Source organism: Dryobates pubescens, chromosome 6, assembly GCF_014839835.1.
Source record: "Dryobates pubescens isolate bDryPub1 chromosome 6, bDryPub1.pri, whole genome shotgun sequence".
NCBI lineage: Eukaryota > Metazoa > Chordata > Aves > Piciformes > Picidae > Dryobates > Dryobates pubescens.
The window spans coordinates 16,577,576-16,602,659 of NC_071617.1; the positions used below are offsets into that span (position 1 = coordinate 16,577,576).

Consider the following 25,084-nt stretch of genomic DNA (forward strand, 5'->3'; position numbering starts at 1 on the left):
TGCTCCCATACAGCTCAGTCCTGCACCCTTGCACCGACTGGAAGAATGTGGAGATGATCCTACTGCAGCAATTCGGCCAGGGGCATGTGCAGCATAGCTTACGATACTTTTCTCTCCTGCCCCACTGCCTGGCAGTACAATACTCACTATTTAGAAGACACAGGAAAATGCACGTCAGGCAGAACTGGTTACAGATCGCTGGGTGCAGTAATGAGACCACACTCCTGTTAGTCTGCTACTGCTTGCTGTAATAGAACAAAAAAGCTTGGAAGGTTACGGCCTCTAGAGTTATTTATTAAAGGAGTTTGCTTGTATAGTATAAATAATTAAATAAAGGTAATGGCAGTGTCTCTGAGATAAATTATTTGAACCAAGTTGCAGATCATTGCAGTCACCATGTGATAGACCAAAGTGTGACCTTTGGCTACCTCACCTGCACAACACCCAATAAATCCAACTCCTCAGTTACCACTTCCAAGATTTTAAATTTCCAAATAGCATCAAAGAGCCACCATTTGAAAAAGAAACTGCCAAATAATGGTTTCTTGATTTTCCCAAATGTGGAATTTCTTTCCCCAAATTATACTGGCCCAAAGCCCAGGACAGGCAACATTCAGTTCTGGACCAGTGACAGATTCAGAGTCCAATGTCTTCAGGTTAGAAAGAGGATACTTTGGCTATCATGAAGCCAAAAATATCCTTCTATGGAAGCCTGAGTGCTAGCCCTGGGTGATTGCCAGATGTTAGAATTTAACAAGGGACATTTTATGTACAGATAAACTTTTCGAGTCAGTTAAAGAGATTTAGAAAGCATATTGATACAAATTATTTTCTCCTTCTGAGGCCTGTGCAATCAGAATCATGTGGAAGAAGTTAGCTTTTCAAGGAGAGGAATGCCATGTTCCATATGAGTAAAATTATTGTAGATCATTCTACAAGCTTTCTGCAGTGATTTTTGTGCTAGCAATAAATGAGGCTCAGTGAATTTACTACCACTTTTTCAGCATGACCTGCATAAACAGTGAACATTCATTCATGCAAATCGAATCTCAGTGATACATCTATTTGTGTGTGTAAACATTGATTTTTAAAGGTAATTGTAAGACACAAATATGTTTCTTTATTTTGACTGCTCTCTTTGAAGATAGATTTAAGAAATTCTAGGGCAAGTGGTTTACCTGGTAAGAGGTGAATAAGCTGAATAAAATAACTAGGAAAATTATTTTGCATAACATTGTGATTAATGCACAAAGCATGTATGTGTGTTATTGGCATGTTGAGGTTGAAAGTAAACTGGGGTTTGCAGGATTTGCTCAGCTGTGACTGAGTGCATAAAACCTGGGCTTTGTAGATTCTTCTGTAGTTTAAAACCCTCCTAATGGTAGTGCAGTGCATGCTGTTGGGAGGTGAATGAGAAGTTTGAGCAGTGCATTGAAGGAGCTTGAAAGCCAAGCTACGAGATCCCAGCAAAAGGAGAGAGAATCACAGGATTGCACAGAAACATTCAGGCTGAAAAAGATCCTCAGGATCACCAAGTCCAGCCGAGAACCCTACTCTACAAGACACTGCACTTTGCACGTGCACTTTGCACCTGTTTAATGATACCTGGATACATGACATTCATTAAGTAGCTGTATTGAACTATACATTAAATATATAGCAGTGCTGTTCCATTTGGCAACATGGCAGTGGTTTTGCAGTTTTGCCACATCAGATGTGCTCTGTCCTGTCCCATCCATGCCATCATCTTGTTTCAAGTCCAAGTGACCAAGATTTTGATGAGTCAAATCAGGGCATTAGCTGTGCCTGCCAAACAAATTGGTGGATGTGAAGAGAGGACCTGTGGTGACTGAAAGAAGCCAAGACAGAAGAGAGGATATGTCACTCTGGGAGCTACTGAATTAAGGCCAGGAGGACGCAGAGGGGTTGCTTGGGCTGGTAGGATGGGAGCTGCAATGTAGCAGCTTGAAGCAGCAGGGGAAGAGATGAGAGAGAGACACAGAGCTCAGAGAGAGGCAGTTGAACAAGCCTCTAAAAGCAGAGAGGAGCCAGGACATAGGGTCGATCGAGGTAACTACTGAGAGATGCTGAAAAGGCCAAGATGTCTCAGAGCTATAAACTTGAATGAGTAGATTGGCTTTCATATGAGATTTTTCTTGCTTCTCTATACGTGCTTGTTCATCTTAAGCTGACACACCAGAATGGAACTGAGGAGTACAATATGGTTCTCCATTCCTCCATAGCTACCTTGCATGACCTTGAGTGAGGCATCCCATCTCCATCATGCCCTCCTGCAAAATGGGGATAGGATATCCTGCACCTACAGATCAAGGCTGCTGTGAGGGTATGTTTAGTAACGCTTTTGAGGTGCTGAAGTGCTTCAGCAATTGGCACTGTGGAAATCTATAGATAAACACCTATATATAACCTCTCTGACACAAGTAGAGTCACAGGGGTGAGATCAGGTTGACACTGCTATTTCAATACATAGAATGTACTGCATTTGTTAGAAACAAGAACAATCCATCTACATTAACTGTGCATGGAAAAAATGGCACAGTACAGTATACTTCATTTGAAGTCAGATATGCGATGGCTACTTTGTTTATCTACAAGAGAAGAGGAAAAGAAGGGGCAAGAGAAGAGGAAAAGAGGGGGTAACATTAAAACAGAAGTGTGAATTTTCTTTCCAAAAGACTCTGTACTCTAGTATTGGTTAAATGGTTCTCTCTGGCTCTTGTGTGTTTTGTGGCATTGTAGGGCATTGGTCTTTGTTTAGATCCTTCTTCCCTCCAACCTACAACAAATAATGGGCTGCCTGTGGCTGCCTTGGAGTGCATCCTGTACATCAGCATGTCTCAGTTAATAGTCATAATTTCTCATTTGTAAAAAGAAAAGTGCTACCAGCGATTCCAGTCTCAGAAGGGCTCAGACTCGCTCAAGGATTTCAATTTATTATGCACACAGCTTTGATATCCTGCTGCTCTTTTTATGGATTAGGCTGCCTTGGTGGAAAGTATCATCATTCAGATGACACATAAATACAGTCTTGCCAGCTGTTCCTTTCTCAGAAGTTTCTCAACAAGTAAATCATAAATGTGACCCTTGTTTTACTAGTTCCTTATGTGGTTCTCCACATTACTCTGGTAGTAGCGTACAGAAAATGCAGCTGTATTACTGCTATTACTCTACAACTGTAGGTATTTTTAGGGCCATTAGTATTGGTTACTAAGGTGAATACACCAGTAGTGAATTAAGATTAAGAGTAATGGGCATAGGTCATTTCGCTGGTTGTTTCTGTAAAACCTTTAATCTCAAGGTGCTGCACAAATGCCTGAGAGGTAAGGAGATGCAGACTGATCACTTCCACTTGTTTTGACATAAAACAGCTGTTTAACAATGTCTAATCTGGTGGTGAGTTCAGGAAAAAAGTGAAGAGTAACATCCTACTGATGGAAACTAAGAGTTTATAGAGGAATTTGGAAAGATAGCAGAGACACATGTAGCAGTTTGGGTAGCAGGGTGCAAAGATAGGGGCATCTGTCAAGTTCATACCAGCATGTCTTGGATACTGTCATGGTAGTGAAGGGCAGTTTCCCAGCAGATGTTGGAGCAACCTCTTCTGCAAGGGCATAAACAGGATGCGGGTTTGAGTGGTGGATGCAGCCCTCCACGTCATGGGCTGCACAGTTTGTGGGTGAAAGTCCATCTGCAGCCTTCTTATTTCTGGCAGTACCAGCACTTCCAGGAGGCTCCCTGTCTATCACTTAAAATGTTGGTGGCATCAAAGCTGCAAAGCCTCTTTTCTTGTCACTGGGCTTTCACTGACCCTTAAAAGCATGGACTGAATGTCACACTGAAGCCCTCTCAATAGAGGTCAACGGTATTTCCATTGAACTAAAATGTCCTATATATCCTGTAGTTTTCAATCTGCTCAAGTTGAGTAACAAGGCACAGTCTTCTGTTGGTTGAAGTGAGTTTCAGTATCCTTGCAGAACTTCTGCATGCTGACTGGACATCAGAAAACAGATGCCTTTTTAAGACTGAACTCCTTGTCACAAAAGTAGTTTTGGACAGTCTCTGTAGACCAGGACTGGGTGGCATGGGAAGATAGCACTGCCATGGTAGTGCAGAAGGACAGAAGATACCAGTAGATGAAGTTGTTGATTTAGCACTTTTTGATAAGCTTTAACTTTCCCTTTAAAACACAGTTAGGGAAGGAGAAAAGGCCAAGGAAGGTATTGATTAAGATAGTGGCAAAAACCCAATGCTTACTGGTTGGAAGATAAACTGTATAATCAGTCTTTCAAGAATGAGCACTTAATTTGCCTGAAGGCTATTAGAGAGTTCAATATACCTGATTTGCATCAATTACTCTCTTTTTAGCTACCTGTTGCAGCACACACCTAAAATGGGGAAACACAGATCTCCATCACAGCTCGACTTGTCAAGCCAACACTATAGATGTACTGCTTATTTGTGAAGTGATTTTCCAGTCTCAACTGTCATTAGACACATACATAGCATGTGGGAAGTGGAATGTTAAAAACATCTTTTAAGGAGTCAGTGATGAGCAGAGTTTCTCTCAGGAAGCACTGGCAGTGGTTCTAGGAATTAATCCACTTGCAGCTCTCAGCAGGACTGTTTTTGCAGCATGTACTAATTCAGCTTCACTCAGAGGTTGCTCCTTTGTAGTCAGTCTCCCAAGTGTTTTCTGGATCAAATTCTCTGTATGATAACCATCTTGTAAAGCCCACCTGAGCTCCAAGTGTCTGGCTGGTTTCTGTGTTCTCAAGTATCGTTACCAGTTAACAGTTGAATTTGGCAAGACCGCTTGTAGTTGATGGGACCTCAGGAAGCAGCACCATGTGATGTACACAAATAGGGAGGAAATTGCAGCTTGCTGCTCTAAAATAGACCAGCCCTTGCTCACAGAACTAGAAAACATATGGATCTGTCAAAGCTCCCTTTGCGGCAGCAGGGACAATGATGGGACACAAAGGGTCTAAGCAGGCCAATGCTGCAGTCAGGTAACGGCGACATATGGTCACACTTCAGCTCACAAGACAGTTATGGATTCTTCAGAGAGGGGTAAAAATTGGTTCTGAGGGTCATCACCTTGGCAATCCAGAGATAAAGAGGTTTGTGACTGGGGGGCACCTTGGCAGGTAGCATGCCAATTAGGGAGAAGCTGACTGGTACATTTTCTTTCAAATACATAGAGTTACTGAGCTCAAGCTAAGAGTTTTTGCTAATGATAGGATTTGTTACTCCCTCACAGCTGCCCTGGCAAAGATGGGGGGCTGTCTTGAGCCTGTGGTTACCCCAGGGCACACATGCAGCAAGTGTCACCTTCCCAGCTAATGGAGAGAGTGCTCCCTGATGTACCCACAGCAGTGTCAGCACAGTCTTACAGGCAAAACGTCTCACAGGAGCAGATGGTCTCAGCGGGAGCAGAGTAAGATGTCCAGGTGAAAATGCAACTTTGCATGTAAATATTTAGTCCATAATAAAATTGTCTTATTGAGTTAGCATTGATAATTAATGCTAGCATAGTTCTAATACTATGCTAATCTTTATGATTATAAATTTGCCCTTTCTTTAAGTCTTTAGTGCAAAATAACAACTACTGGAAAGCTGTTAGCAGCATCATCCTCACCATTTAAATATCCTTATTTTAACTTCCTCATTCCTTATTCTTTTCTCAAATAAGCCCCTCGGATACTTTGACAGACAAGATGAGAAATGTGCTGTCCTCCAGTTTGCCAGTAAGTAAAACAAATCAGTCCTTCAGATACTAGTCAGGCATCTTTGATCTCTATGGTGTGATCTTTAACAAACAGGTCGAGCAAGCATCAGTGGTATTTTCTCTCTAAGCTTCAGATTTCCATTGCCCCAGGTTTATTCATCAGTCAAGTGGCAAAAACATTAAAAGAGTAAGAGATTTTTGGCCTCCTGCAACTTTCCCAGCCCTACAACATTTCATGGTTTTTAAAATAGGGGTTTTGAGGGGCCGAAATGTAGGAAAGGGAAATTCTATCTTGGTTGTAGTTTGGGCAAAGGATCTGAAACAGCTTTTTAGAGTGGCATATTAAACTGAAGTTCGACGTATTAAACTGAAGCTCCCGATCTGGATATGCGGTGTTTGCAGAACTGCCATTTTGCAGGTAGCAGCAACATTTACTATAATAGACTAGGATTATAGATACACATCTTTGATTTTCCTCTTACACTTTTAATTGTACTGTACTTTTAACATGATTTTGTAGACAGACTCTTTAGTGATAGAGTTCATTATCCTCTTTTTCCTCCTTACCTTTGGAAAAGAGCAGAAAGGAAAATTTAGGAAAATAATGACCTATTTTATTACATAACCACAGGAATTAGGAGGAGGGAAAGGAAAAAAAATATTCTAGATTAAGACTTGATTGCTGGAATTATTTTAACTACTTTTTAATTGGCAAGCTGTTGAGTTGTTATTATCACTGAAGAGTGCATCAACAAGCAGTATCTAAAGTGATAAACATTTCAATTGAGAAAAGGAGCTGTAACCATCATCCATATAACGAGTTAAGACTAAATGACTGGATCACAGGAATACATTGTACAAGGAGTATCAAGGGTGGTATTTGGAGTTAATAGTCCGTGTTTTCCTTCTTTTTTTTAACTCTGAAGAGGTAATGGAGGCAGGGCAGGAGATCCAGCCTCTAGCTACTGTGCTTCGGAGGTTACACAGAGTGAGGTACTGATCTCTGTCTGAAGACCTTTTCCGTACAGATGCAAGATGTGCAGGTGAATCTCCAGGGCTCGCTTTGTTGTCAGTCCCTATAATTGGACTCTGAAGGTCCTGCACTGTTTGCAGACCTTTCTTGTAATAGTGGGCACCTCTATCACAGACTGCATGCAAAACATCTTTGTATTCCCTTGATGCTGATCTATACTGTTTAAAGGGATGAAGAAACAAGTTGTTAAAGGATGAAGAAATTGAAAGCTCTCCTACCTACTGTATTATCCACTTGACATTCCTCAAATGCTAGTCATTAATTGCTAATGCTTTGAAAATCAAAACAGCTACTCAATTCAAATTATGTTACATCTCTGAGCCAGAGCCCTTCCATTATCATTTCCCATTCATCAGTTCTTCTTCTCTGCAGTTGTTGAAGGCTCATATTCCACTCTGTTTCCTCTCATTTGGACTGTTTATCCATGGAAGGATATTTCTCTTCCATGCCTGTACTGTCTTCATGTTGGTGAAAACCAATGTGAGCTTACAGCATAATTACTACAAACTTTAAAATCTGGTCCTCCAACTCCCCCAGAACTATGTTTGTGCACTTGATGGCAGAATGTGGCCACTGTAAACTATGACCTTCTTTTTCAGTTGATGGTAGTTACTTGGGGAAGGATTGAACCTGGTTTAGGTCTTAGGCTGCCCTTGCAGTCCTTGCATCTGCAGATCTCCCTGTGGACTGGGCAGAAGAGTTCACAGTCACACCAAGCCCCAGAGACAAGCTCTCAACCAAAGTAATTCCCTTTGGACTTCAGTGATAACTTGGCACCATAGTGGCAATGTAGAATATGTTTCTGGATTCACCTAGGTGAGCTGTGTATGCAGAAATTATGGGTTTATTCCCTAGCATGTTTGTTTTTCACTTATGTATATTTTCATTCCTTCCAGCACTCTGAAATATTGACATAGAGTGTTAGGGGGCAGATTAGATGCAATTTTTCATGCTGCTGACATTAATTGGATGAACAGACCCTCTCAGAAGGCAATGTAGGTAATATGTATGGGAAAATGACAAAATAAGGAGTTTCACAGCTAAATAAAGACAAGTGGTTGAAAATGGTTTTTACAGCTTTGGATTTCATGTGTTTCATTTGGGAGTCTAAAACCATTTTGCACAACTATCAAATTAGGATTCACAACACCTTTCTAAAGAAGATAATTGCTCCTGTCTTACAGGTGAAGGAACAAAGGTATTGAGGCTAACATTTGAAAATGTCCTTTGTTTTCAAGTCTCCATATTGAGATACATATAAACCTAATTGTCAGGAGCATTTATATTAATTATTTTGTCATTGTTTGTGCTTAGAGTCCCTGAAAATCAGTTGCCTTGCCTGCTGACTTGAAGGATCAAAAAAACAGAGGTGATGTGGCAAAGTTCACAGAGCAACTGCAAGGCCAAACTGGAGCTGGGACCTGTGTCCCCTCCTGCCACATCCCCCTTTTACTCACTGAGTATCTGCCTTGGATTCCTGGACAAAAGGAAATGCGTATTCTGCTCACTCAGTTTTTTTCTGCTCTCTCAAGCTATTGAATGTTATAGCTGCAATATTGTTTGGGTTGTTGTTCAGCTTTATGGACAGTCATTTTAGACTGTCTTGCTAACCATCAAGAAATTGTCTTCAGGGTTTTGTGGTTAAGCTCCTTATCGTAGAACTAGCACGGAAATGCAGTGAGAATCATTTGTATCACCTGGTTTTCCCTTGTTCTGGTTTTTCAGCACACGACAGTCTTGCCCTTTGTATTAATCGAGATGAGAACAACACATCATCAGTATCCCAGCAGGAGCTGTGGCCTGACTGCAGTGTGCACCTTCGCTGTTGGCTATATTTTATGGTAAGGGCTGTGCGCGCTGGGGTTTCGTGTTGTGCTGGGGGATTCGTACGGCTAAATTTGGGCACATGCTTCATTATGGATATAATCGCCAACAGATTCGTGCTGCATGCCTCCTTTGGTCCAAGACCTGGGCTTTGTCTGGTTTCCCCAGATGCTTATATTTTTAGAAAGTATATGCCAAACCTCACACAACAGGAATTTGTTGAACAATCCCATGTAAGCAGTGGTCTTTCCAAGGGTACATTTTTCAAGTTTTTTGCAAGCTAAATATTTTTCTTGGAGCTTGATTTTATTGCTTAGGGTTTTTTTCTATCAAGTAAAATTGAGAATAGGCAAATTATTTCCTGCATCAGTATTTAAGTGGCAAAAGAAAAGATAGAGCACTGTCTTTTCTCTTTACTAGTTAATGAATTCTTGTGATAAAACTGATTACAGAATAAGCCAGTAATCCAAATGCTCTGAAGCGTGTTTTAAAAACAAAAATGTTTGTGAAAAATGAAACTAAACCAGAAATAGCCTTTCTTATACAACATTAAAATAAGTAGTGCCTATTCAAACACCTGCCTATGTGACAGACACGTATTCAACAGGAAGAGAAGATTAAAACAGTCCAGTTCAGCAAGCAGAATAAAACCAGAGGTGTCTTAAAATCTTTTAAGAATCTGTTACAATATCAGTGTGATACTCATATGGCTTGACAAATAAAGCAGAGGAATAATATTCCACATTAAGAAATTAACTACTAAGTAGATACCCAGTTACAGCCTATGATCATCTCCCTTTGCTTTTGCTGTTCATTGGCTTTGCCTACATGTTCATTATATTGTGAATGGATAGGGATATTCTCAAGTGACTCACCTTATTCCAAATTGTGATTTCTCTAAAGGAGGTCTGAGACAATTGCTTATTCAGCCTATAGGTCATCCTGCAAAACTCTGCACTTACAGCCCACTTCCTCCATCTACTCTTACGAAAGATTTTTGGGGAAGACTAGGGTAGGCATGTACTGCACTGTGCCATCATCTGGAAGTTCTGCATGTCTTCAGCCTGCAGGTGTTATTGAAGCCTATATACAAAATTTGGTTGAAGCTGCAAGCCAAATCATGGCTCAGTGATACCAATATAATCTGGTTGGGAAAATTTACCAGAAAGTATTAAAAGTGAGGGATTTCCCATCCCTTTTACTCAAGACTAGCTTTTCAGAGATCCAGTATACTCCTGCTGCTAAGTAACTACATTAAAGTAGAGACCTTAATCACTCAGAGGGTTTGTAATTGCTTAATTCTGATTTACTGCTCTTGTTGGTGTACCATTTAGACACTTCAAGGTTAGCATAGTGCATTAAAATGAGACTAGACCTGCAAATGACTTAGTTATGGGCAACCTGGTGGAACTGCCTTCCTTTGTATCTTTGGTTGTCCATGAGTCCCCTGTGGGGGCTTAGTTCTTGGTTTATGTTTTCTTACTTAGAAGTTTTGGATCTGCTTCTTGAGAATTTGTCTTTTTTCCTATGTTGCATTTCCCTCACTAGAAGTGTTTTCACTGCAGCACTCAGTTTAAAGTGGAGACTGTTGCTGACCTGGTGATTTCTGTCTCCCTTAAATTTTGAACTCTCTCCTCACTTCAGCAGAACCATTGTTACTATGCTACATGATTTCTCTATCATGTCACACTATGTACTGTAAAGGAGGAGTATGCATGAGGATATTGTACAGATTTGATTCCGTTAATTGGGTGGGTTTGTTGAGCTTCATGTATGACCAAATCTTTTATTTATGAAAGAGATGGTAGAATAGCAAACTTTTAATGTGTATGTTTGGTAAATGAGAAAACAGGCTAACAGCTCTGAATAGAATCACTGAGACTGGGAGGACCTAGCTAAATAACTTGATATCCCTTGAACATTACTCTGAGACATATTATCTGAGAAGCATAAGACTTTTTTCTATTTTTCTTTCAGATTTTTTATATTCTCTCTCTTCACTCAGAGAGCATTTGAGTAGGCTCTCAGGGAGGGGGAGCTCTGCCTTGCTCTTAAGGAACTGTGCCCAGGCAGAGAATTCACAGACTTGAATTGCCTGTTGCAGACCATACATGGACTTTCAGGATCAAGGCCATGGGATAAGACTGGGAAGGTTGATTTGCTTTATTTAGCATGGCTTGAAAAGGTCACGACTTGTATTGAATTGTTAAATCTAGATAGCACTAAGAAAATCCAAGAGCTTGCCAGTACTACCACAAAATACTGCCAATGGGTGCATAGAGTTGGTTGTCAAGGAGCAGAAAAGAGCCAGAAATGTGTTGCTTCTTGTAATAAGAATGACTTCATGATAACTAGTATCAGAGCTTAATACGTCCCTAAAATAAACTGAGACAAATACGTTTATTTTAAATGGTTTTCTTGTTCCCTCTGCTTTTGAGCACTTAAGGACATAAAAAAAAACAGACCCTAAGAACCTGACTCCACTGCTCTAGTCATGCTGGGGTCTGTGTTTAGGAGCACAAGACTTGATCTGCTTTCTTATTTCTGTCTCACTAGGAGCTGCCTCCACATGTGCCAAGTTAGAACTTGATTCTTTCCTTCATTCTTTGATAAATCTATTTAAAGAGCTCAGGTACCTTTAAACTTCATTTGAAAATAAAGTTTCTCTTGAAAAGACTTTAGGAGAGTTCTGTAGTTTTGCCAAGGGAGAGCATTTAGATGGGATAATTTGCTGAATTAATTTAAGAAAGGAATGTACTCAGAGAATTTGGAACAAATTTGAGATTGATGCTGTCAGTAGGATTTGTGCTAGTGAATCTCCATAGAAGGAGAGGAAGATTAAAAGAGTAGATGTTGGAAAAGGGATGAGGATGCAGACTGCTGGAACAAACCTGGACATTCATAAGAGAAGGGTGGAGAGTTAGAATGTGAAGCTTGGTGGGAATTGACAGCCATGTCAATAAAGAAGGGCAGGATAAAGAAGGAAGATTTCTGAGGTTGCTAGTGCCACTGGAGCAGAAGAGACACAGCATGGCTGTGCTAAGGTATGCTGAGGGTCCTTATGTAGGGAGAGGGTGGTGAATGCTTTTGGAAGAGAGCACTGGGGACAGAAGTTTGAGATCAGAGAAATCAGTGAAAAGTCTTTTAGTAAAAGAAATTATCTAGAACCATGGGTTAAAAGAGAAATGTGTAAGGCAACGTGCAGCTCACAGATCAGAAGCTTGAAAGCTGAAATCATGCAAGTGGAAAAAGCTCTGAGGGAGAGAGAGGCTTTGAAATCAGAGCGGAAGGCTGACAGAGAGGTGGGTGATGAGACAATGCAGAGGAGGAGAAAAGAGTTGGAGTCAGAGCTGCTCAGAACAGGAAAGAGTAGGAAGAACTAGAAGCAGCAGAAATAGGCCAGGAGAAGATTAGTATCCCCTGTACCTGACCCAGAAAGGAGTGTGGGAGAGCAGAAGTGCTTTCAGTGAGAGAAAGCTGCATTAATCCTCAGCCTGTTAGGTCTGATATAGACATTATGGACTGTTACACTCTGGCTCCCCTCCACCTCCACATCCTCAAATGTTTCAGTCAAAGCAACAGTGCAATCACAGATGACATGCATGGATAATACATTCTCACTTGCTTGTGCACCTCCTTAAAATACAGCTCAAGAAGGCATAGCAACCATTACTATATTTAAAATGAAATATTATTTATCAAAATATATTACTTCCAAAGATGACAGCACCTTGCAGTGATTCTGCAGTTTCTGTCATTTGAGCTACCTGTAAGTAAACACAAATTTCTGCTAAGCTTTGTTCATCTCAGAGGGTGCCAGCACCGTATCATGCTAAGTATGTTTTGCATGTGACATTTGTAGCTGCAGGTTTCTGGTACTTGTCATCTTCTGAGTGCATAAGCCACCCCATACAAGTAGTACAGTCCTGTGTTCCATGCATGGTTCAGCATTGCTCAGATCAACAAAGAATCTGGTGTAAGAAGATGGAACAGAACAGAATAATGTTATTTGCTAATTTTTTAGTCTTTAAAATTCCTAAACAATACAAATTTTTGGTATCGCTGGCTGGTATTATAAGAAGCCCAGCATCTTACTAAGGCCAAGATCTTAACAATTCTAATCAGATGAAGAACAAGCTGTCCTGTGTTTTGGGGATAGGTGAAAAGGGGAGGGAAATCGTATGGATTTATGAAAATGTGCCTCAGTCAGTATTGGAAACAAAAAGTAGAACAGAAATAGTGTGGGTCATCATGCTCCTGCATTTGAAAGAACTGGGCTGGTCCCTACTGTGGAACCACAACTTACTGGTTTACTCCAGTTTTGCATGATTCCGCTGCTCTAGGCCTGCCACCTTCTTAAATTCCACAAGTTAATAGTTCTGGATTAAGTTCTCACTTACTGTGGAAAAGGAAGAGTGATGCTAGAAAAGATCATGAAATAAAAGCATGGAAAATGCCCATGTTCTGTTGTTTGGTAAAGAGTAGCCACAACAGGAATTGGCCTAGGATTTGTTCATGACCAAAGATTCAGTTTTCCTATCTGTCAGTCCCTGGAAACCTGAACAACACAGAAGATTCAAGAAAGGAATTGCCAGTCATGTGTCCATACTAACTGTAGCTAACATCAGGTGCTTCAGGAGCAGATTTAGCAAACTATTCTGAAATAACCAGCTTCAAAGTGATGTTTTCTCCCAAAATCTTTGTCAAAAATTTGGTGCTTGGATTCTTCAGTCTTGATTTGTTACATACCGTGTACTCTTTGAACGTAGGCATGACTGTACACATTCTTATGGCTTGCACAGTCTCCTGACTTCAGAAGCTTGCTGGAGTTGCATGATGTGACCCAGAGGAGTGGATTAAGATGACTTCCAAGCTTGTACACTTTTTTAAGTATCTTATTTCAGTGATGTGTATCACTTAAGGGAAAAAAAAAAAAGAAGAGAATTCTAGTGGTTAATTAGGTATCATGCAGAAAGCTATTTCCATTATTACATTAGAATTTCTTGTCTCTGAGTTCTGTTTGAGTGCTTCTGTTTTGAGGAAGACCATTGGGAACTCTTCAGTCATTTTATGGCATGCATTATTATTCTGTGTTCTCTAATTCACCACTCTTGAAGTTACACAGCCTCTCATCCAGTTGTTCCCATTTCCAGAACACATAACACTGATTGTTGTTTGGCTGCAGATTTCACTGAAGGACTTGACTTGTTAGGAAACAGGTGGAAACTCAAGAGTTCAGAACACAACATGCCACCAAGCTGTGCAAATACATTCAAATTCCTGTAGCTGAAAGGAGCCATCATAAAGGAGCAACTGTTCTGTACAGTGCCTCCCACTGCAAAATCTTTCAGGTGTCTTGGTTATCTGCAATGATTTCCACCTGTTGAGCTTGCTTCTACCAGGACTGTTTTACACATGGTATTGTAAGAGTTGCATTACCCAAAGGGACAGGTGGAGCACACATAAACCACAAGGCTCCATCTGGTTTTTGTTACTTTTCCACATTAACAAAAGATCTATAGCCAATGAATAAATGACCATGCGTCTTCTCTGCAGAGGTTTCCTTTCCTCCTGATTTCTTTGATATAATAAGAGATCTACGGCATCTACACTCTATACTGGAAGTGAAAAACAGCTGCAAAGTAAAATTTTTGATGTCTTCTTTAAAAAGACTTCTGTACTAGGTGATTGAAAACTTCTGGAGATCGCCAGGGTTTTTAGCAGGCATTTTAATTTTAATACAATGTATGACTGTTTCCATTCTTCCTTAACAGTTCTGACAAATGGCTTGATGACCTGTAACACATTCATCTTTGAAAACACATAGTTATGTCTACATTGGCTGCCACAGAACAAAAATACAGGGATGTTCAAGTTAATTTTATCTTTTCAAAAGTAGCCAGGCCAGTTTTAGCTTAAACTTTTTCTTCTCATTTTATTTTTATCTAATCGACCCATTTTTTATACCTGCTCAATAATAGGGTCTTAAATTGGATTTAGATTTGCACTCCTAAATAAATCTTAATGCATACTCCCCTGTGCATATCTAATAATGAGGTTGGACGGGAATCATGACTAGTAGAATTGCAACATTGAAGGCATTCATTAACATCAGTAATCAGCAATCTTGTGTGGAAGCTCTATGCCTACAGTTGATCAGCCCTTTGTTGTGCGGCATCAAGATATTCAAACAGAAATGAACCTAAGAAAGGCCATCAGGTGAGGTTTCCATGGCAGCAGTCATCCCTTTGCTGCTTCCATTTGTAGTTCAGACAATGCAGGAACAGTCAGTGTGTCACTGCTCAGTGAGGAGAGGCTAATCCTGCTCCATCCTAATGCAGTGAGCAGCATGGTACAGCTCATTTTAAGGAAGATCGTGGTGACTGATTGGGAAAGTTTGTGACTGTTGTCTCCTGAGGACATCTTGTACTCAAAGCATGAGTTTCTGTGGTGTGTCTACACTAAGGAAAAGCCTACAACAGCTATGCTGAAGGCACAAGCAGTGTCACCAAGCAATGAGTGGGCTCCTGGGCAGTAGAGAGCAGAATGCATGAGCTGTTCTTAAAGACTCTGAACTCACCAGAGATCGCTGACAATTCAGGATCTCACTGGTTGGGTTTAGGAAATACTTCCTCTTTCCAGCATAAATACATTCTATTAAATGCCTTCTGCTTGGTTCATGAATTTGGTTACTTAGAGGAAGCTCAGAAGGTCCTTTGGAAAGCCCCTCTGTAAAGGTGCTTTATAGTGTTAGACAGTTTCATCACACCAGCCAAAATAAGTGAAAAGAAGCGCTGGCCTTTTTCTCAGACTTTTTCCTTGAAGCTTGTTTTTCAAAGAATGACTGTAAAATGAAAGCAAATAAAAATGAAAAGTGCTAGGCAATAACTGACAACTCCCTGCTAAGCCAGCCTGGGAGTAGAGGGCATCCCATTACCTTCTCCCCAACTGTTCCATCTTTTTCTTCGATCAGGAGGAACATGGTATCCCCTATTTATTACCTTGGATTACACAGGAAGCCTTATTTTTTCAAATACCTTTGCTTTGTCAGGTTAATTCCAGTACAGAAGAGCATTGTGGAAAATAACTGAAGTACTGAGATCATTTTCCATATGTGAACTCATTTGGAGAAAGGGGTTTTATCTGCATTTAGATCATGCAGATTAATTTACTGACACATGTAAATTCCTACATGAAGTGTCCAACTGTTAAGAATTTGGCTGTAATAAAAGCTTTTCTAAGGAGGAGGGAAGCTATGACAACCACGTACATTTCCAGGGTGTTGGAGAATTGTTAAAACAGGGATTCTGTACTCTGTCAGTCATGTAGGGTAATAGTTTTGAGTGGACTTCTGTGTCTCTGCCCTTAAGAGTCTATAACTGCTGATCTAGTGATCAAGTCTTCCTTAAATGAAGTACCAGCAAGTGAAGCAAATCATATGGACATGGAAATTGCCATCAATAACAGTCTGTGCAGCTGCTGAGTCTTCTCTAGCTGCGCTTCTCTGTGACCTTCTCTCAAATTGCCAGGTCAGAAAGGAAGATATTTACATTTTTGAAGACAGCCCAGCAGCTCGTGGGCCCCAGCCTGTCTCCACTGAGTGCTTTTCCTGGTTAGCCTCCGTGATGTTTGCTCAGTTGTTTGGCAGCATTACCTTGCTTAACTTCCATCTACTGGAACATGTGGACTTGCTCTGCTCCCTCTGACCTCACCACTCACCATGTCAGATCTCAATGCAGAAGCTGTCCCTTCAGAGGGTGCAGGTGTCCATTACAGTCACACACAGTGAAATCACTTACCCAGAGAGCTTCTTCAAGCTGCAATCCTACAAAGCTGATATCCTGTTTCTTGGATTAGTGTACTACTGTACAGTACTGTACAGTAGTCTACTGTAGCCAAATGCAAAAAATCTCTCTGGCCAACAAACCACCATTATTCCTTTTCCTTTATGTTGAGTGTGAAACTGGGCAGAATTTCATTGATGTGGTTTCTTTTTTGTTTTATTTCCTAAATGTTTATTCTAGAATTATAGAATTGTCAGGGTTGGAAGGGACTTCAAGGATCATCTAGTTCCAACTTGCTTGCCACAGGCAGGGGCACCTCACACTTAATCAGGCTGTTCAGAGCCCCACCCAGCCTGGCCTTAAAAACTTCCAGGGATGAAGCTTCTCCCACTTCCCTGGGCAAGATGTTCCAGTGTCTCACCACCCTCATGGTGAAGAACTTCTTCCTAACATCCAATCTGAATCTACCCTTTTCTATCTTTGCTCCATTCCCCCTAGTCCTATCACTACCTGACACACTAAAAAGTCTCTCACCAGCTTTCTTGTAAGCCCCCTTAAGATACTGGAAGGCCATGATAAGGTCTCCTCATAGCCTTCCCTTCTCCAGACTGGATAGCCCCAACTGCCTCAGTCTGTCCTCATAGGAGAGGTGTTTCAGCCCTCTGCTTATCCTCATGGCCCTTCTCTGGACGTGCTCCAGCACATCCAGAACCTTCCTGTAACAGGGGCCCCAGAACTGGACACAGAACTCCAGGTGGGGTCTCACCAGAATGGAGTGGAGGGGGAGAATTACCTCCCTCGATCTGCTGGCTATGCTTCTCTTGATGCAGCCCAGGATGTGATTGGCTTTCTGGGCTGCAAGTGCACACTGCTGGCTCATGTTGAGCTTCTCATCCCCCAGCACCCCCAAGTCCTTTTCTTCAGGGCTGCTCTCAAGCCAGTCACTGCCCAGCCTCTAGATTGGTGCTTGGGATTGCCCCAGACCAGATGCAGGACCTTGCATTTGGTCTCGTTGAACCTCATGAGGTTGGCTTGTGCTCATCTCCCCAGCCTGTCAAGATCCCTCTGGATGGATCCTTTCCCTCCAGCATGTCTGCTGTGCCACACAGCTTAGTGTCATCAGGAAACTTGCTGAAGGTGCACTCAATGCCACTGTCCACATCACCAACAAAGGTGTTAAACAGGTCTGGTTCCAGTACTGATACCTAAAGGACTCCACTGGTCACTGGCCTCCACTTGGATGTGGACCCATTGACAACCACCCTTTGGGTGTGGCCATCAAGCCAGTTCTGTATCCACTGAATGGTCCATCCATCAAACCCAGCTTGGAGACCAGGATGTGGTGTGGGACAGTGTCAAAGGCTTTGCTCAGGTCCAGGTAAATTACATCAGTTGCTCAGCCTTCACCTATTAGTGCTGTGGCCTTGTCATAGAAGGCTACCAGGTTTGTCAGGCAGCATTTGGCCTTGGTGAAGTTGTGCTGATTGTACCCAGTCACCTCTTTGTTATTCTTCTGTCTCAGCAGTGCCTCCAGGAGGATCTGCTCCATGTTCTTACCAGGCACAGAGGTGAGACTGACAGGCCTATAGTTCCCTGGGTCATTCTTCTTTCCCTTTTTGACAATGGGAGTTATGTTTCCCCTTTTCCAGTCAGTGGGGACCTCCCCAGACTGCCATGACTTTTGGAATAGAATAGCAAGTGGCATATACACCCATGGGTGTATCTCATTGGGTCCCACGGACTTGAACCCTTTCAGGTTCTTCAGATGGTCATGAACCTGAACTTCCCTCACAATGGGCAGTTCCTTCTTCCAGTCCCTGCCATTATCTTCCATTATTCTGGGAGTGCAGATGGAGCCCTTGCCAGCGAAGACTGAGGTGAAAAAGTCATTGAGAACCTCAGCCTCCTCCATGTCACTTGCAACCAGTTCACCTGTTTCCTTTCTGAGGGGGCCCATACCTTCCCTAGTCTTCTCTTTACCATTAATATACCTACAGAAATATTTGCTGTTGTCCTTGATATCCCTGGCTAGATTTAGTTCTAACTGAGCTTTAGCTTTTCTAGCAAGGTCTGTTTGCTGCTTAGGCAGCTTCCTTGTATATCCCCTATTCTAGCTGTCCACTATTCTAGCTTCCACTATTTATAGTTCCTTTTTGTGTGACAGTGTGTCCAGGAGCTCTTTACTCATCCAGCCAGTCCCCTAAAATTCTTTCATGCCTTCCTCTTTGGGGGCATACTTTGCACCTGGGCATGGAAGTGGTGATCCTTGAATGCTGAGCAGCTGTCCTGGGCACCTCTTCCCTCTTGGGCTTTGTCCCATGATACTTTGGCCAGCAGATCCCTGGAGCAATCACAGTCTGCATGCCTGAAGTCCAGGGTTGTAAGCTTGGGATACGTCCTCCTAGTTGCTCTGAGGATCTTAAATTCTATTGTTTCATGGTCAGTGCAGCCAAGGTTATCCCTGAGCCTCACATCAGTCCCCAGCCCTTCCCTATTGGTGAGAATAAGGTCCAGCATAGCACCTTTTCTTGTTGGTTCCTCCACCATTTGGAGGAGGAAGTTGTCATCTTTGCATTCCAGGAACATCCTGGTTTGCTGGTGCCTTGCTGTGTTGTCCCTCCAGCAGATGTCAGGATAGCTGAAATCCCCCACGAGGACCAGGGCGTACGAACATGAAGCCGCTTCTCTTTGCCTGTGGAGTGCCTCATCTGCTTGGTTCTGCTGGTCAGGTGGCCTGTTGCAGACCCCTACAGTAACATCACCTTCCCCTTAATCTTCACCCATATGCTCTCAACCAGCTCATCATCCTTCCCTAGGAGGAGCTCCAGCTGGTCACTGATGTAGAGGGCAACACCTCCTCCCCTTTTACCCTGCCCATCCTTCCTAAGAGCTTGTACCCATCTATCCCTATGGTGCAGTCGTGGGAATCATCCCACCAAGTTTCAGTAAGAGCCACTATGTCTTGGCTTTCCAGCAGCACAGTGGCCCTTAATTCATCCCGTTCATTGCCCAAGCTGTGTGCATTCATGTAGAGGCACTTCAGCTGGGCTGGTTATGGCACCCTCTTGTGCAAATCCCCCTTGCTTCCCTAGGGGTGTCCCGTTGCATTGTCCCTGGCTTGCCTCAGGGCTACAAGTTGAGAGCACTTCCTAGCACTCCATCCCTCTGCCTCTGATGAGCTGCCCCACTGTTTGTCACAGGCCAGCATGAGATTAATAATCCCTTTCCTCTTCAAATCTAGTTTCAAGCAAGACCTATTCCTACCTAGAGAAAAATTAATAGATACCAAATGATAGCAGGTAACTGAAAGAAAAGAAGGAGCAATCTAAACCACTGAAGAGATTATTCTCTCAAAGAGAAGCTGAACTGTATGTTTCTGGCAAACCCAAAACCTGACATATTTGCCAAGTGTAGCAAGGAGAAGCAGCAGAAACACACAATTGTATACAAAAAGAAAGAAAGATGCTGCAGAATGTAGAGAATTAGGCTGTGTAGGAGAGCCTGGGGAACTCTGAATGCTCTTTGGACAAAGAACCTACTTGTCATAGAGGGTACTGCAGCTCCCATGCTGCTGCACAAAACAGGGGAGTGTATTCCTCATAAACATAAATGCAGTAAGGAAATACCTGCTTACAGCAGAACATGAAAATTGGCTAACTGCTTGCATTAAATTAAAAACAAAGCAGTAAGGATGTGGAGAATCATATTGTAATCACTTACAATGTCTGTTCTGGGTGGAGTTCATCCAGATTCTCCAGTACAGTTGCAACTTGGAATCCTTTCAGGTTGCAGTAGCTAAGCCTACAGCCTGAGCTACTTTTGAAAAACAGGGCTGTAAGAGTCAGTACTTGTTATTTCTCTTTTTGTTTCAGGGTGTGCTGGATTCACCACGTTACAGGAGTGTGGGTGTACCCGCTTCTTGAGCACCTCAGCCCAGGTGCCAAAATAATCTTTTTTGCAGCTGCTACTGTAGTAATGAACGTGTTCTACTTGGTGGGAGAGGTCCTGAACAACTACATCTGGGACACCCCAAAATGTGAGTATTGTTTCAGAAATATTAACTCATTAAATGCACTGGCAGGACTTGGTTATGCTTCCCTGAAAGTCAAGAAGGTTTTAAGCTGGCTAAAACAAAGGAGAAGTTCCACTGAAGTATCTTGCTCACTGTTAAAAGCAGCCACATGAACAGAATAGCTGCTGGAGAGCATGATGAGCTAGGAATTATGTATTCTTTTTTACAGCTTCCAATACTAATTCAAGATCTGTTGGCAGTTACCTGAGAGGTTTACAACCCACTTGGTTTACAACCCACTCATTAGCTGATGAACCCATTAAATGCAGCTATAATATGGTATCATTCTGTGGGAATGGTAAGCTTCTGCTAATGGTAAGCGTAGATTTAGAAATAAAATTATATTCTTTCAGTATTTTCAGGTATAAGGTGTTTTCTGCTTATAAGTTTACTCAAGGGAAATCAATATGTTCATGTCAATAAAATAATAGCAATGACAGATCACCTTAGTGCAGTATAAACTTGGCTGTGCAGAGTCTACATTACCTACCCTGCCTAGGCCACCCATTGCTGAGGAAAAGGGAAAACAAGACAAACACAAGATTAAAAGTAGGTTCCTTTAATCTATGAGTGATGCTTTTCATTTATCAAATTACCTGAAATAAGCAGACAACATTCATCATTTCCATAGTGCAAATCACATCTGGAGTGAAATCTATGCTCCATGGGAATTCTGTCATCACATTAGTTGGGACCATAACACATTGAGACTATGTGAACAACATGCATCCCTTTTAGGAAACTTAGTGTGCACTGGTTAATACACTGTAAATTCACAGTTTATTTCACAGACAAATCTCTTAACAAGGTCTCATATATTAGACAGAGCCTAATGCCAGAAGCTCAAAGCAGTTTTACTTGCCGTTTGCCCATATTAGCACCTGGGTACAAAGTTTTTATACCCATGCTCCAGTATGAGCAATAATTGGTCACAGTGTTCATGTCTAGTTTTCAGTCCTCAGTTTGATGTCATGTTCACATATTTAAGATAATTCAGGAAAGAAGTTTCTAAGAAAAGGCAGCTACAAGAAATAATTTGAGTTGATGTAAGTCCTGTATGAGGAATAATAATGTGGTGGAGAATCACATGCTTTTACCAAGTCATGAATAAGTAAATGGAGGAAAATCTCCCTCACTGTTCCACTGTATGCATAAGAAGTCCCAGATTTTCATGGCCCTTGACCTTAGAGGAGCTAACACTAGTTGAGTAATTCTTTCAACCTCTTCCATGGCCATACTATCCTCTCTGTTACTTCCTTGATTTGGTTAATGAATATCAATCCAAAGTCCTTTGTGGCTCAAGCGCTTGCAAACCAGAAAATGGGTTGGCTGCTGATTTGCTGTGCTTGACACACTTAGCATAAGCCTAACCTGAAATACATGGCAGGCACACCACAAACACCAGAGATGTAAAATTATGCCAGTCTGTCAGACTTGGGAAAATACTAGTTGATAACTGTGCTTATTTGAAAAGGGACTTGGCGGATTAAGTTTGCCATTCAAAGCAATCTACCATTACAAGATTTCTAGGGTGGGAAAGAGTTGTTTTGTGTTTGGAGTTTTTTCCTTTTCCTCTGAAAATGCATTAAATAAAACCTCGCTACTGACAAAATGATTTGCAGTTAGTTTTTCCAAGTTAAACCACAAACATGGTAGGCAAGGAAAAATTTGCCCTTTGTACAAGCCAATGTCTGTCCACAGTTTTGAGGGTATATGTGTTCCTGCCAAACTATTCGATGCATCTGCAGTAGAGTGCTTCAAAAGAAATGCAAGAGGCTCTTTTAAAGGTCTAATAAAACAGCTCATTTAAAACTATTGGAAAAGTTCCTTCCAGCTGAAAGGAGAAGACTCATGATTGGCCTTGTAAACTCACTGTAATCTTTTGGACCTGGCCTCTTGTTTTGGTTGTTAAACCTTTGAGTGTGGCTCTTCCATTACATTGGTTTGCCAGGAAATCTCAGGGCCATTGTACTTGGACTGCTGGCAATGCACAGACCCATTTGTTTCTGTGTTACTTCTTTCAGCGAGGAAGCTCTTCAGTTGTGCTTTCTAACTGCAGATGGGTTTTATTGTTTCCCTTATTGGAATTAATTAACTATGCTTTCAAAGTGACTTTGGTGCACTTACCATCTACACATATATTACATTAGCAAGTGATAATACTTGTGACTGGATTTTCCTCTCAGCTTTCTTAAATACTGCTTCTCTTTTGCTTTCAGTCCTCAGAAGTCCTTCTTTTTTAGCATGCAGCAGGCCCCAAAACCTCCAAAAGTAATATTTGTGTTTGAGATGTCTGGCAGAGAGGGCTTAGTCAGAAGAACAATACTTTTGTCCGATACCAATAGTAATTCATTGTCCAGGAACAGGCATATGAAATAGCTAAATGTTTCCATTGCCAGAAAAAACACAATCTGCTGCCTGGCCCAGACTTTGCTCAGCATAGAAAAAGAGACAAGTTCTGCAGCAAGGATAAGTTCTTTAAGGAGCCCTGCACTCACCTCAGCCCTCCTGATATCACTGAATGACCGGGCTATTACAAGACAGGACAGGAACCCTATCAACAGGAGCTGGCTTTTCATTCTTTAAAAGAACCAGAAGGGACACGTACTTGCAAATATTTAAAAATCCAGTATTGAAATGGGGAGGAGATTTACTGAGTTCTGAAACACATGTTTAAAACTTGCTTTTGGGCAAAGCTGGCTTCTTAGCTTCAGCTATAATAGCATCTGCTGTAATTTGCTTGTAGGTGAACAGAGGAGGTGAGGCAACTAAGTGTTCCCAAACGCCTGGAGCCATCAAAGGCTGAGCGTGGTGGTGGGGGAGGATAGGCTGATTTGAAAATGGTCTGGAGGGAGGGAGGACTGTGTAGTTCATTAGTGGACAACCACTGCCATCAGGTGTACAGATGCTATTTTCATTCACAGCAGGTGAGGTAACATAAGCAAAAGCATGTGAACATTCAGTAAAGGGAAAAGAAAGATTAATGCGTTAGAAGAACGTCTCCATGTAGGCTCTTCTAAACTGAAATTTTTATCAGTATCACCAAGGTTGGAAGAGACCTCAAAGATCATCGAGTCCAACCTGTCACCACAGACCCCATGACTAGAGTAGGGAGGACAATAGTGCCCACTGCAGGCTTGAACTCACAAGCTTCCCATTAAGGGTCTTATGTGCTACCAACTGAGCCACACCACAACCCTATAATTAGTAATTGAGTTTTTTAAAAGCTGTTTTCTGTATGTTTTCAGGTATTGAAGAAGGAAAAGAAAAGCCAAAATCAGACTGAACAGTAGAGGCAACATGGAAGATTGCTTATGGCTTCATGAAAGATTCCTCATCCCCAACAGAGGCTGGCATGAAGAGGAATCTTTTGGAAAGGAGGAAGTTTAAGGGGCTCTCTGCTCAGTGCAAAGATATTTCTGGGTTTTATAGAGAGGGAAAATTATTTTAGCTAACAATAATGTTTCAACCTCCATTCCTATGTCTCCATGCTTGCATGTGACATACACATACAAAATGAGTGTTTATCTCCATGGCATTTTCAATGTGCATTTCTTCCATCAAGTAAGTCATTAAATCATTAAATCTTCACTTGCACCAAGAACAATGAGTCCACTCTCCAGATTGTTTGAGAAAAGCTTAACCAGATAGGACTAACATGGGGAAACAAAACAATCCTATATCCTTCAAAGTGCGGTGTAAAAATACAGTAGAAGTAAATTGCATGAATGTACCTAAGGAAGAATTCAGTCCGACTGAAATACTGATGTGACACTATGTAACAGCTGCCTTAAATTGTAGATGTTAATCATTTTATCAGTCCAGCAAAATCTTACTTGCAGTGTTAAACTATTGGAATATGATGGATCTTTTCTTAAAAAGGCCTAAATAAAGATCAAATTATCCCTACATTCCTGTTTCTTCATGCCAATTCTTCAAATTCTAGATGTACTGATGGCATTTGAATGATATATTTTCAGGTTTTCCACTGTCAGCTGTGCATGATTTCACGTGAGGATTTTTCTTACTTTCCTCATTCAAGATCTGATCCTGCATCTTCCAGTTGTAAGTTCTCAATAGATGTGCTATGCCATTAGTGTTGTACAGCATTTAAGCCTTACTTCGGGAAGGCACCTAAGCAAATGCTTAAACATATGCCTGTTTCTATCAGGAATTCGGTTGCAAAATACTAGCAATCATTTAAACTGGACAAGATTCTGTTTAATTATCAGACAATCAGGAATCACAGAGTTGTCAGGGTTGGAAGGGACCTCTGGCTGGGCTGGAATTACCCCTCAACATAAAATTTGCCAGACCAGCTCAGTGGAAGCAAATGAAGCTGTATTTACAAGCAAAACTACAATCTAAATATGAAATGCAATGAACATGTACAAAATATACAATATTTTCATATATGTATAAATTGTAGACAACACAAGAATGCCCCTGGGCAAACCAGGGGGCTACTAAGATTTCACAGCTAGGCAAGCTACTAAAATGTTCATGGAAATAAGTGGTCAGAAAAAGAAGGAACTCCTCTGGTAGTCTAACAGAGGGAGAGGACAGAACACACAAACTCAGCAGAATTTGAAAGCAAATTAGCTGGGGCCATGTGGCCTTGT

At 41.6% G+C, this 25,084-nt stretch overlaps 1 protein-coding gene across 1 annotated transcript in view; it reads left to right on the forward strand.

Moving 5' to 3' along the window:
• Positions 1 to 24,708, forward strand: part of AIG1 (androgen induced 1) — a 129,761-nt gene extending 105,053 nt beyond the window's left edge. The window contains exons 4-6 of the mRNA XM_054162670.1: positions 8,508 to 8,623; positions 20,263 to 20,426; positions 23,711 to 24,708. Coding sequence (XP_054018645.1) covers positions 8,508 to 8,623; positions 20,263 to 20,426; positions 23,711 to 23,748 — 318 coding nt within the window. The 3' untranslated portion in view covers positions 23,749 to 24,708. The remainder of the gene's footprint in view (positions 1 to 8,507; positions 8,624 to 20,262; positions 20,427 to 23,710) is intronic.
• The last annotated feature ends 376 nt before the right edge of the window (positions 24,709 to 25,084 follow it).